This window comes from Chionomys nivalis, chromosome X (genome assembly GCF_950005125.1).
Source record: "Chionomys nivalis chromosome X, mChiNiv1.1, whole genome shotgun sequence".
NCBI lineage: Eukaryota > Metazoa > Chordata > Mammalia > Rodentia > Cricetidae > Chionomys > Chionomys nivalis.
Genome location: NC_080112.1, coordinates 71,241,405 through 71,255,622, shown reverse-complemented (window position 1 = coordinate 71,255,622; position 14,218 = coordinate 71,241,405). Strand labels below are relative to the sequence as shown.

At 37.6% G+C, this 14,218-nt stretch overlaps 1 protein-coding gene across 3 annotated transcripts in view; it reads left to right on the top strand.

Annotated features, from left to right (window-relative positions):
• Positions 1-14,218, top strand: part of Phka1 (phosphorylase kinase regulatory subunit alpha 1) — a 138,444-nt gene that overhangs the window by 112,270 nt on the left and 11,956 nt on the right. For 2 of the 3 annotated variants that reach the window (XM_057759383.1, XM_057759381.1), the window contains 5 exons: positions 3,240-3,341; positions 5,860-5,975; positions 6,264-6,302; positions 6,425-6,463; positions 9,863-9,913. In XM_057759383.1, the coding sequence (XP_057615366.1) occupies positions 3,240-3,341; positions 5,860-5,975; positions 6,264-6,302; positions 6,425-6,463; positions 9,863-9,913 (347 nt within the window). The remainder of the gene's footprint in view (positions 1-3,239; positions 3,342-5,859; positions 5,976-6,263; positions 6,303-6,424; positions 6,464-9,862; positions 9,914-14,218) is intronic. The other variant, XM_057759382.1, reaches the window with a different exon arrangement.

Genomic DNA, 14,218 nt, shown 5'->3' with positions numbered 1-14,218 from the left:
AAATAATATTTTATAACAATCCATAGCTCAAAAACTGTGTGACTGTCTTGTTCTTGTGTTTCTTAGTAACTAAGTGAGCAAAAAGATGGCAACTTCAAAATGCCACTTCTTGTAGACTCTGCATTCCACATTCTTCTTAACAAAGTTCTTTTACCTGATTTCTTCCTGATGCTTCAAGGGCTTTAGAGACTGGTATTCTGTGTTGGGTTCTGATGAAAAGAAGGAAGCTTCTGGACATCAGTGTGAGTCACTGAGTAGTATATCAGAGTGTTAATGGTCTGTCAGGATCATGATCATGTAAGGAATTATTTTATTAACACTTAACCTAACAAATGTAGTAGTATTTTCTCATCAAGATTGCCAGTCTGCAAGTAAAGACCCAGAGACTTTTTATTATCATGAAAGCTTGGCCTTAGTTTAGACTTGTTCCTAACTACTCTTTATAACTTAAATTAACCCATATTTTTTATTCTGCATTCTTCCATGAGGTTCATTACCTCATCTCCTTACTGTCCATCCTGTTTCCTCTGTGTCTGGCTGGTAGCTCTGCCTTTCATTTTCCCAGAGTCCTCTCTGTCCCTAGAAGTCCTGCCAAACCTCTTCTTAACTAGCCATTCAGCTCTTTATTAAACCAATCAGAAGGTACCTTGGTAAAGACACATCTTCACAGTGTAAACAAATAATTCTGAAACGTTTCCGTTTTTTTCTAAATAAAAATGAAAGTTATCTCTAACACAATAAAACTATATACAATAACAATTATCATGTAAGAATTACATTCACAACATCGAGTTTATTTGTATCTGGCAAATCCAGAGAAGCTACTCTATTATCTATCTTATCTTGGTAAATTCAAAGTCTTGTACCTGATTTACTTCCTTTTATAACTATGGAAAACTGTAACTATAACAATCTAATCCTCAACTCCATCAGATACCTGAAAGGATATAATATTACCTGAAAAAAACAGGAAGTACAGAGAAAGCAACTTCTAAATCTAAAAAACAACAGAAATACCTAGCTGCTTGGACAGTCAACCCAAGGTTCCTCTGTAACTTTGGGGCATCCATCTTTGGCCTATGTGCCTAGAATATCTGACAGACTTTTCTGTGAAGCAGACTGTCCTACCTTATCTTGGCAAAGTTCAGCAGTCACCTTATTTTGTGCCCTGCTTATCCAATTTGGACAGTATACATATCAGCAATCAAGGCAAGGGCAATTTCTTGCCCAGTGGCTATCTTTGCCACAGTAAAAGCAAACTCCACATGAAGGTTCTTCAATGTCCATCATCCTTTAATGAAGTAGATTGGTGTTGCCAGGAGCAGATATGTCTCATTGTCAAGGAAAGCCTTATGTTATCAAAACATTTTTAAATGTCATAATCTGTACATCTTTGAGGTGTTTGAAGACCATCTACCTATTTGAAATATTTCTCTGATTGACCTTGAAAACATACCTAACATGACCATAAATTTGATTGTATAGATGACTAACTGCTAACCTGTATTTCTTTATTATCCTAAATAGTTTTTAAGGACTAGAACATTATGTTACATTTTTTTGGTTTTTTGAGACAGAGTTTCTCTATGTAACATCCCTTGCTGTCCTGGAACTTGCTCTGTAGACCCGGCTGGCCTCAAACTCAGAGAGATCTGCCTCTCAAGTCCTGGGATTAAAGGCATGTGTCACCACTGCCTGCTTTTTATGTTACATGTATAAATGAGCTACATAGGTCCAATACATTAAACAAGTGTAGAAACATGAATTTGTATCAACATACAAAACTCCATAACAATATTTGAGATTAATGTTACTTCCCCACTTTTTCAAGAAAAGAATCTCTCAATCTAACCTACTTTGTTTAGTTTTTTTCCCTGAGCATGACAAGGAACACCTTGCAGATAAGTCCCCTAAACAATGACACACATCCATAGCCCACCCAACAACCAAAAATCGCCCACCCCACCTCTTGAGAATGGGAGTGTCATGTTCTCTAGACTGCTTCCTGTTGTCTGGGGGTGATGGCATCTTTAAGACACCCTGAGAAAATTTGGATAATAGTCAAGTCCTGGAAGAGCTAGCTGTATAATTTTTATTTTGTCTCTGTGTGATGGGAAAGTGTAGATAGAACTTACTTGAAGTCCCAGCTGGAGTAGTCTGTGATGCTGGACCATCTCAGCTAGCAGCTGAGATCTAGTTGTTATGGATGCAGACAGATCTCTGAATTTGAGGCCAAAATGTTACCAATTTCTATTCTTACAGATTGGTGTCTCCTCTGAATTCCAAAGAATCACTGGTTATATTTCTCAGTTAACCTGTATATACAATATTTTGTTGTTTTTATTGTTTCTCTAATTTACATGTTGTTCTATCCCTCCAAAATTAGTAGTCAGCCTCTCGAAGTTAGGTACTATGTATCATACCTGCTTGTACTTACATTGCTTAAAATGATGACCCCTATGTAGTATGCACCTAGTAAATGAATAATGTTGAAGAGCACATTCAAGTTATTTTCAGTATTCTTAGTAAATTCACCAACTCACCTCTGTTCTCTTTTAACCATATACACTGAGAAATTTTCAGTTTAACTGTGTGCGCATATACATTCATTGCTTTTATCTGAATGTCTGCCATTCCTCTTGATAGCCTTCATTCTTCTCGCCCTCAAATAAAAACTGTATGGAGTTACCCAGAAATGTGGAAATATGATGAAGAAGAAATTAGTGGGCAACCTAATCTAAAATCTAGGTAGTCAGTTCTTAAATAATTAAAATGTGGTGCTGTATGAATAGTCAACTGTATGTTGTTAGAAATTTATTCTGTGACTGCATCTTCTAAAGTGAGTGACTTAGAAATCCTATGAAAGGAAATAGATGGTCTAATCCCCATCTAAGTGTAGTCACATGTGCCTGCAATTCTGTCACATTACAGACTGAGGCAGGAGGATGACAAGTTTAATACTAGCCTTGGTTGGGCCAGGCAGTGGTGGTGCACACCTTTAATCCCAGCACTTAGGAGACAGAGGCAGGAGGATCTCTGTGAGTTCAAGGTCAGCCTGGTCTAGAGAGTGAATTCCAGGACAGCTAGGGCTGTTATACAGAGAAACTATGTCTTGAGGAGAAAAAAAAAAAGACTACCCTAGGTTGCATATTGAGATCCTGTTTCAAGGAGAGAATGGAAAGTAAGGAAGATATTGTGGGCAAACTAGAATTCCTTCTGCCTGCATTTCTGTTCATTAGCTGAAGAAGCCACAGAGGGCCTGATGAATCTGAGTCCTTCTGCCATGAAGAACCTCCTGCACCACATCCTCAGTGGCAAAGAGTTTGGAGTGGAACGAAGTGGTAAGACCCAAGCACTGAACTTACACTTAAGGGTACTTCATTTTAATTTTCCATTTTAGGATGTTTTCCTTCTAACAGAAGGGACCTTGGCTCCCAAATAAATAAAACTTAAATGTATAAAACATTTAAAAGCAAAGCTATCTTTTGGAACAAGATTTGAAAACTAAAAGACAAATTTAATTTAAGAAAAGGTTTTGGACTGGGGAAATGGCTCAATGGGTAAAGTGCTTGCCACACACACTTGATGACCTGAGTTTGGATCTATCACTTCTACAAAAGCTGGGCTCAGTAGCTTGTGTCTGTAATCCTAGCTCACCCTTGTCCTGGTTTGCCTATATCAGTGTGATAAACACAATGACCAAAAGCAACTTACAGAAAAATATTTGGCTTCCATGCACTTCAGGAACTGAAGTGGAGGCCATGGAGGAATGATATTCACTAACTTGCTCCTCATGGCTCACTTAGTCAGTTCTTTATACCACCTTCCCACAATATCCTGAGCCTTCTTACATCAATAATCAGGAAAATGCTCAATAGTTAGTTTGTTGAAAGCATTATTTCAATTGAGGTTCCCTCTTTTCAGATGACTCCAGTTTCTGTTAAATTAACAAAACAAAACTAACCAGGGGAGATGGGAGGCAGAGACAGGAAAATCTCAGAAGCTTGTGGCCAGGAAGCCTGGCATATGTATCATTGAATAAGAGAGGCTCTGTCTCAAACAAGGGTGAAGTCAGGGTCCAACACTTACGGTTCTACTCTGACCTCCACATGCACACCATGAGCAACATGTTTGCTCTTGCTCTCTCTCTCGCTCGCTCTCTCTCTCTCATACATAAATATACCATACACACACTCCATACACACACACACACTTTTTAAAAAGGATTTGGAAATACAAGCATATGTGTAACTCTTCTTTTTCCTTAAATGATATGACAACTAAGTAAATTAATAGCTGTCATGTTTTATTAAAATTTTTATTTGCGCTTGCTTATTTATTGTCTGTCTGTGTGCATTGGGGGAGGGGTGCCACCGCACATGTGTGGAGGCCAGAGGACAACTTGCAGTAGTCGGTTCTCTCCTTCCACCATGTGGGTCCCACGAATTGAACTCAGGTCATCAGACTTCGTAGCAAGTGCTTGCACCTGCTGGGCCATCTTACTGGCCCTCGTGTAATAAATTACCTTTCATTATCCTAAGTTAGGAAGACAACTAAAAATCCATTCTTAATCTTTATTATATTCAAATTGGCAGTAATTCAGTAAAACTGATAATGTTATGGGTGTACATGTATGTTTGCAGTTGCAACATATCCACTATATCCTTTCAACCTTAAATTCTAATATCTCTAAGAGTCTTTTACAAGCTAATCTTCATAGGCACTTTTTACATTTTTATTAACAGGTTTTAATTTTATATATCACTGAGACTACAAGCTTTACTTTAGTACATGCTGTGTACTTTGGGTTTTTGAAGCATTATTCTTTTAAAGAACCTAACAAAGTTTTTTTAAAAAAGGATTATCTCCTATATTTAATTATTAATGTTGAGTTATTTTTCAAGACAGGATGGCCAGACTTCAGCATGTTTTGTTTTCGAAGTCTGTTGTGTCCTTGCATGGCTTCCAGGGACATATCTGACTGGGGTGTTGAGGTAGTGAAGAAAAGACAAATATGTACAGACACAGAAAAGCTGAAAGCGGTGGATTGGACTCTGACGGAGAAACCACAGTATCCCCAAAGCTCATTATATTTACTATATACAGTTGAGCCGAGAGGTATGGTTATTGCACACAACTGAACAAGGAGGCAGGTCTAGCTAAATCTCCATAGGAACAGTCTTAAGGCTGTAAACATCTGAGAAAAAAAACTAAGCTGGACATTTTCTGTAAACACTATCAATATTCACATTCAAATCACCAAAGAGGACTTTTCTGTCCCTCTAAACCTCACCTGGGGAATGCTTTAACACCTCACACCCATGGGGCTGAGATATTGAAATCCTTGCCCTGCCAGTGTCAACAGCACACGTTCCCTTAGGAGTTCCTCCACTCGCCAAAAAAGTTAGAAAGCAGGAGCTGAAGAGACAGCACAATGGCTACGAGTACTTACTGCTCATCTAGAGGATCCAAGTTCAGTTCCCAACAGTTGTGTACAGCAGCTTACAACTGCCTTTAACTCCAGCCACGGAATCCAACTCCCTCTTCTGCACATATGTGGCATACATTTATGTATATACATGCATGTGCATGCGTGCACACACACAAATACAACACACAAATAAAAATAAAATTTTTAAGTTAGAAAATAATACTCCTCAGGCTGGAAGTATTTCTAAAATGCAGATTCTGAATTAGTAGGCCTGTGGAGCTAATTGTACTAGTCCAAGAACTACGCTGAAACAGCAAGGTTGCACTAGGATTTTTTAAGTTAAAAACAAAAGAAAGATGCACATGTAAGTCTTTTTAACATGGCAGAGAAAATTAGACAGGTTCTTTTTTATCTCTCATTCTGTACAGTTCGTCCCATTGATTCAAATGTGAGTCCTGCTATTTCCATCCATGAGATTGGTGCTGTTGGAGCAACAAAAACAGAACGAACTGGAATCATGCAGTTAAAAAGTGAGATAAAGCAGGTAATATATAACCTGAAAAAATATTGATGTAGTCATAATTAATAATATTCTTAGCTGGGTGTGATGGTGCATGCCTATAACCCTACATGCAGGGCATAGAAGTTGGAGGAGCAAGAGGTCAAGGTGCGACAGCCTCAGCTAGAAAGCAAGATGGAGGCCTGTCCAGAACCCTGGAGATGCTGTCCAAAAACAAAATCAAAACCAAAACATTATTTTAGAATCAATCTTTGTTAGAATAATTTATTTAGTTTCATATCCTCTGTGTAACTTGAACCATTTATTTTTCAGGTGGAATTTCGTAGACTATCTGTCTCTACTGAGAGTCAGGTGAAACGGCAAGAGATCTTTTAACATTAACTGCCTTTACTTAACTTTTTAGAATCAGACATTGTTGCACTAATTTATTTAGTTTCATATCCTCAGTATAACTTGAACCATTTATTTTTCAGGTGGAATTTCGTAAACTGTCTGTCTCTACTGAGAGTCAGGTGAAACAATAAAGACTTTTTAAACATATTTCAAGCAGCCTTCAATTCCATATAGCATGCATGATTATGAGCTTTCCAAAAGTAATAACGAGCCATGGAATCTCCCTCATAGCTACTGTTTGTAGATAGCTTTCCCCTTTTTCTGGATCAAATGACTTAATTTTTGGAGGAACTGTTGCTGGCAACAGATAACAAGCAACCCTGGGTTCCCTTATTACAAGTAATGTGTAATTTATAATGGATTTTCTTTATAAAAGTGATATACTTCCTGCTTTTAAGAATAGCTAGTTGGAGAAATAGATCAGCAATTAGGAGCACTGGTTGCTCTTGCAGAGAACCTGGTTTTCTTTCCTAGCACCCACATACTGGCTCCCAACAGTCTGTAACTCCAGTTCCAGGAGATTTGGTGCTGTCTTCCACTACATGCACATGGTACACAAATGTATATACAGACAAAATACTCATACGTATAAAACAAAAATAAATCTTTTTAAAAATGGGGGCCAGCCTTTAATCCCAGCACTCAGGAGGCAGAGGCAGGCGGATCTCTGTGAGTTCGAGACCAGCCTGGTCTACAAGAGCTAGTTCCAGGACAGGCTCCAAAACCACAGAGATACCATGTCTCATCCCCCCCCCCCAAATAAATAAAAATATAAATGGGGGCCAGAAAGATGTCTTAGTGGTTAAGAATACTTGCTGCCAGGTTCAGTTCTCAGTACATCCATGGTGGCTCACACCTGTCATTAACTGTAGTTCCAGAGTATCAGGTGTCCTCTTCTGGCTCTATAGGCACCAGGAACACACATAATACTACAGTATGTACATGCAGGTAAAACATGCATACACATAAATTTTAAAAATATATTAGTCTTTCAAAACTTAAAAAAAAATGGTATTCCAGGTGGTGGTGGTGCACACCTTTATTCCAAGCAGTCAGGAGGCAGAGGCAGGTGAATCTCTGAGTTCAAGGCCAGCCTGGTCTACAAAGAGAGAGTTCCAGGACAGCCTGGGCTACACAGAGAAACAATGTCTCAAAAAAAAGGTACTAGAGAGAATACCAGATTAGATGAAGGCTTTGTTTTTAATCTCTTGGTAGGGTTAACATGTGCAAAGCCCTGAGTTTCATCCCAAACACCATAAAAAATGACAGGATGGTTTTGAGATTTTAACACAAAATAGGCTTTCTCACTACTATAGGAGAGAACCATTAAATGATACGTATATATGAAGAGGAAGAACAGCTGCACAGGACTAGGAATCAGTAGGAGTCACCAAACGATATGGCCTTTCACTGTAGGAAACAATGAATGACTTAGTGCATTGGTCAAAGAAATACCTAATAGCTTTTAAAATTCTGGGAAATCATAGTATTTTAAGATGTCCAAGTTGAGAACGTGCTAATTTAATCCCTTCTAGTAGCGCTACTTTTTTACCGTTTGAGAATTTTGCATGTGCATATAGTACATTTTGATCAAGTCTGATCCTCAGTCCTTCCCTTCCACCTTCTCCATGTGCCCTTCTCCTCTCCTCTCACAACTTCATGTACTATTTTTCAAACCCATTGAGTCCACTGAGTACTGCTAGTGGGGTGGGGGTTGTATGGCTGTCTACTGAAGCATGAGCAGCCTTTTAGGGGCCACATCCATAAAGGGAACTGATGTTTCTTCCCCCAGCAGCCATCAACTACCGATAGCTCATCTGAGAGTGGAGTTTCTGAGCCCCTCCCTTTCCACGCTTAGATTTTGGCAGACTTGATTTTTAAGCATGGTATGAGTTCATGTGTGCAACAGCTGTGTCATTTCTGGAAAACACTGTTCCACGGTGTTCTTTAATCTTTCCACTCTCTCTTCTGCAGTGATCCCTGAGCCTTGAGAGTGTATATATAATATAGATGTCCCGTTCAGGGCTGAGCACTCCGCGGTCTCTTATTCTCTTCATGATAACCAGATGTGGGTCTCTATATTAACCACCACCTACTATAAAAAGAAGCTTCTTGCAGTAATCTTGGAATGAACATGAGTACTTAGGGGGTAGTCTGATGCTGTGTCCATTTAGACAGATGACGGTAGTAAGTTCTCTCCTAGGGCCTATGACCTAAAGACTATACTTGCAGAGATCATTTCTGTACTTATTAATAGCACTTCTTAAGAAAGACTTAAAACCCCCTTCTGCTTTCAAAGTAGAATTATAATAGCCTACACATTGAAAATATCCTGGATAAAAGAGGCAAAACAGATATTTTGTTTCTTTTAAAAGGGGGCTCTGAAGTCATTTAGGAGAATATGCCAGTGCTTGAAGCCTGCTTTTGAAGAAAACTTGAGTACTTTTCTTAAATATGCTCTGGCGTTCATATTTTATACAAGGAAAGATTGTAATAAGAAGATGGTCTGGAGAGATGGCTCAGTGGTTAGGAGCACTGGCTGCTTATCCACAGGACCTGGGTTCAATTCCCAACACCCATATAGTATCTTACAATCTGTTACTCCAGCCTCAGAGAAGCTGGCACCTTTTACTGGCCTCTATGGGCACTGTATGCATGTGGTACACAGACATGCATGTATGCAAAACACATCCATACTCATAAAATAAAAATATCAAAAATAGTTTAAAAGAAAAAAAGGAGCTACTCCATTTTTAAACAAGTGTTCATGTTACAGTTTTTGCCAGGAAATTTTGCTGAAAAGTTCTTCATCGATGTGATTGATTAGTTAGTGATTCTAGTTTTGGTTGACAGTGACAATAGTGTTGGGGTTTGTTTTGCTTTCTTGTGACAAGGTCTCTCTATGTAGCCTGGCTGTTCTGGAATAAACTCTGTAGACCAGGCTGGCTTCCTACCTCTGCCTCCAAAGTTCTAGAATTAAAGGCATGTAACATCACACCCAGCTCACATTATAGTTTTTATAGATGTCCAGTATTATTTATAAATTCTTTATGTGATTGGAACTCAAAAGTCCATGATGCCAGCTAGATGAAAATGATGGTAAACTTGACCTTTCCAGCTACTTGAGGGTTTTCTCCTACATATTTACTACCTATAGGTCCTCAAAGGGGCCCAAATTGTTAGGGCGATAATATAGAGGACAGAGAGCCTAGATTGTCATTACTTTCTTATTTTATAGCATTGCTTTTCATCCTTACCTGCCCATCTGGTATTTTGTATTTTTTTTTCTGCCAATTCCCAGTACTCTTAATTTATAGGTGAAGATATTTCAGGGTAGTTTTACTTATTTTATTCTTTGCCATGGCCTTTGGAGTAAACATATTTTATTGGCTTTTTTGTAACATGCTGGCTAATTACTTAAATTGTCTGTAGTTTAATAATATTAATAATTTTTTAAACAAATAATTGTTGCCTTGCCTCTCCCTTTAAATTTTTTATTTTCTCAATTTCTTTTATAGAACAGTGGTGGTCATCCCTCTGGTGTAGATTTGATGTCACCGTCCTTTCTGGTAACTAATCTTGTATTATCTCATGTTACATCCACAAGTGCTTTGATATGCTGTTATATGGATCATAAGAAAGTATTTGAGTATATACAAAAAAACAAATTAGGGGCTGAAGGAATGGCTCAGTGGTTAAGAACACCTGTTGCTCTTGCAGAAGTCCTGGGTTCCATTCTCAGAACCCCATGGTGGTTCACAGCCATCTTTAACTTTCAGGTACTCCTGTGGTATGATTCATATACACATAAAATAAATCTAAAACTAAAAAATCAATAATTGAAAACAAATTGATCTTGAACTAACATGACTATAGGTCAATTCCATATAAAAGGGAGCAGTCTATTTCTTTCCTAATAAGGCAGGAAAGGGAGTTCAACTCCAACCTCTTTTTTATTTCAGAAAAATAATCAATTAAAAGGTTTTATTTTATATATATATATATATATTCATTCTTTGAACTAATGAAAGTGTGCATCAGACAGTGGACTAAACAACATCAACATCAGTTTGTAATGTATTTGAAAAAACCCTGTCCCAAAACGATGTGCTAGACTTTGTTGACTCCCATGGGAAGCCTTACCCTCTCTGAGGAGTGGATGGGGGTGGGGCGTGGAGGGAAGGTGGGGGAGCTGGAGGAGAGGAGAGAGTGGGAACTAGAATTGGCATATAAAATGAGAAAAGATTGTTTTATTAAAAATAATTAATTTTAAAAAAAGAAAGTAAAACCAAATTTTGGTCTGTATCCTAGTGATAGTGAATTAGAAAGACTGGGCTAAGCCCCAGCAGTCTGTTCTAATACACTCTTTAGGGATTCTGATGCACTTTTAAATTTCAAAGTTACTCTGTTGTGGCTGATCTTCTAAGAAGGAATTTACTTAGTAAATGTGAACTAAATGCCAACTTTATGTCATACACTGGAGATATAGCATTGAACAAAATGGAAATGACTCGACAAAGCTCACAATTTAGGAAGATTCTTTTCTAAACAAATTTTTTGATTTTTGTTTTTTCTACTTTATTAGAACATAATAAGCTATGAAATAATGAATTTGATTATGACATTTTCTTGTACATATAATGTACTTTTATCATCTACATTTGTCTGGTTTAAATCATAAAAAGTTATGATTTAATTTCTCCCAAACTGAAGAAATTTGTGCTAAACAAAGAAGAGATCTATTGGAAATAATATTTTGAGTAACTTCAAGAAAATACCCAGCATTAAATAAGGAGGAGTTTGCCAGCTCTGTGATTTCCATGTTAATGATGACAGCATTAATGGATTTGGAAATTTAAAAAGAGAAGTTATTTTCTTGGAAAATATTTCTATAATCCTTTATTTTGTGTTTATATCTGAATCTAATCTGTCAAATAATCACTTTAACCAATGAATTTCCTCTTTTATTTAGCATAATTTTCAGGGTTCTTTATATTGTTATAAATATTGCTATTTCATTCATTTTTATTGCAGAATGATAATCATTGTATTGTTACACCACATTCTCTTTATCTGTTTGCTCATCAGTTGATGGGTATCTGAATGGTTTTATGCTGTGTTGCTATAACCTTTATGTACAGATTTTTAAGTAGGTATGTGTCTTAGGGTATTTATTGCTGTGATAAAACACCATGCCCAAAAGCAATTTAGAGAGGATTATTTAAATTTTCATCACAATTCAATCACAGTCCATCCTTGAGGGAAATTAGGGCAAGATTTCAAACACAGCAGGAACCTGGAGGCAGAAGCTGATGTAGAGGCCAGGGAAGAGTGCTGCTTACTGGCTTTCTTCCCATGGAGTGTTCACCCTGCTTTCTTACATACTTGAGGACCACCTGCCCAGGGCTAGCACCACTCACAATGGGCTGGGCCCTCCCTCAATCCCTAATTAAGAAAATGCATTATAGACTTTCCTATAGCCTAATCTTATGAAAGCATTTTCTTAATTAAGGTTCCCTCTTCCTGAATGACTCTATCTTGTGTTGAGTTGACACAAAATTAACCGAAACTGTGTATTTTCATTTCTCTCAGAGTATAATTACGTTTCCTGTCGCTGTGAAAAAAATACCTAACAAAAGTACTTACATTCACATATATACATATATAAACACTAATGGATAGGATAGACTCATATAAGAGAGGACATGCAGCATTTGTATTTCTGAGTCTGGGTTACCTCAATAATTTCCAGTCATATCTATTTCCTACAAATTTTCATAATTCATTTATCTTTGCAACTAAAGTTCCATTGTGTGTATGTTCCATTTTCATTATTCACTCATCAATTGGTAGGCATCTAGCTTGATCTCGTTATCCTGTTGTGGTGGCTAGACTAGCAATAAACATGACTGCACAAGTTTATGGTGGGATGTAGAATCCTTTGGTTTATATGCTCAGAAATGGTATAGCTGTGTTAAATGGTAGTTGTCTTTTGCCATCTTTTGAAAAGCTGCCACAGGATTTCCAAAGTAGCTACAGTGAATAAAGGCTCCCCTTCCCCCACCAGATCCTTGCCAGAATTTATTTATTTATTTATTCATTCATTCGAACATTTTTTTTTTTGAGATAGGGTTTCTCTGTATATCCCTGGCTGTCCTCACTTTATAAACCAGACTAGCCTCGAACTCACAGAGATCCACCTACCTCTACCTCTCCAGTGCTAGGATTAAAGGTGTGCGCTACCACCATCATCAGACTCTGTTTTCTTAATGATAGTCAATTAGCCAGTGACTCAGAATGTCAAAGTAGTTTTAATTTGCATTTCCCTGATTTCTTATCCATTTTAAATTGGGCTTTTTACATTTTTGGGTTACAAGGATTCTTTTTATATCCTAAATACAGCATCCTTATAGAATATGTGATTTGCATATATTTTCTCTCTCTGTGGATTTCCTTTACATTTCTATTTATGTTCTTTGAAGAACTAAAGTCTTCTCTTTTAACTTCCATTTTCTATTTTTTCTTATGTCATTCACATCTAAGAAATTGTTATCTAAATCAATGCCACAAAAATTTAATGCTGTTTTGAACTATACGCTATATTTTAACAATTTTATTAAAATAGCTTTAGCCCTTACATTTGGGGCTATGATTGTATTAGGAGGGGGAACTCCCTAAGACCATCTCCAGCCTCAGTAATTTACTAGGAGTCACAGGAGTAATCACATAATCATAAAGGTATGATTAGTACAACAAAAGGATAAACAACAAAATCAGCAAAAGAAAAGGTGCACTGGATGAGGTGCATGGAAAACCACACAAGATTCTAGAGCGCTCACACAGCAGAGCCATATAGGATGCATTACAACCCTCCAGTGCCCTGTCACAGCGTAAGCGCAGTGCTGTGAGCAGAATAGCTAAAGACCCAGCGCAGAACCCAGGCTCTTTGTTTGGGACTGGTCATGAAAACAGCCTATGTCCGGCATATCCCCAAACTCCGGACTCCCAGGAGGAAAGCAGGTGTTGGACATAAACTGCAGTGTTGACATAATCCCTCCCAAAGGCCACATTTCCATACTGCAGCCCAAGTGCCAGACCTGTAAAAATGACTTGCAAGAACAACACTCCTGTGTTCTGGTCTGCCTTGGTTGACTCTATTTTTAAGCACTCTCAAGGGCAGGTCCCATGGCAACATAAATGTACTCCATGAGTTTTTTTGGTTTTGAGTTTTTGGTGTTTTGTTTTTCTGTGGATGTAATGTTTTGTTTGGTGTGGGGTTTTTGTCTTACTCGTCTTTTGCTTGTTTTGATTTTCCTTTTTATGGTTTTATTTGTTTCAGGGCTTTTTGTCTTTTTTCCCCCAAACAGTTCCTTTGGGCTCTCATATTTGCATACGGTGTGCAAAAGAGTGCAGCTTCATTCTTTAGCATGTGGATGGCCACTTATTCAGCACCATTCGTTTAAAACACAATTTTTCTCCCTTCTAATCCTCTTGGAACTTTTAGTGCCTTCACTGTCGTCCATCATGGACTCTTAACCCTCTGGAACCAGAGCCCAATTAAATGCTTACTTTTATAAGTTGCCATGGTCACAGTGTTTTATCATAGCAACAGAAAAGTAGCATACAGAGACTTCCGTTAAAAGTCATAGACAGATAGAAGTTAAATTAAAGCAGATAAACAATGTCCTGTATTATTGTTATTTTTATCATTGCTACTCTGAATCACCAGAGTACTTTATAAAATGATTGTACATTTCCCCAGGGAAGAGCACACCAATTAATTATCCACTATCAAATGGTCAGCCCTAAAAACATACATTCGAGTAACATTATACAGACTGAATAGGTTGTATTTTTTATTGATTTTATTGAGC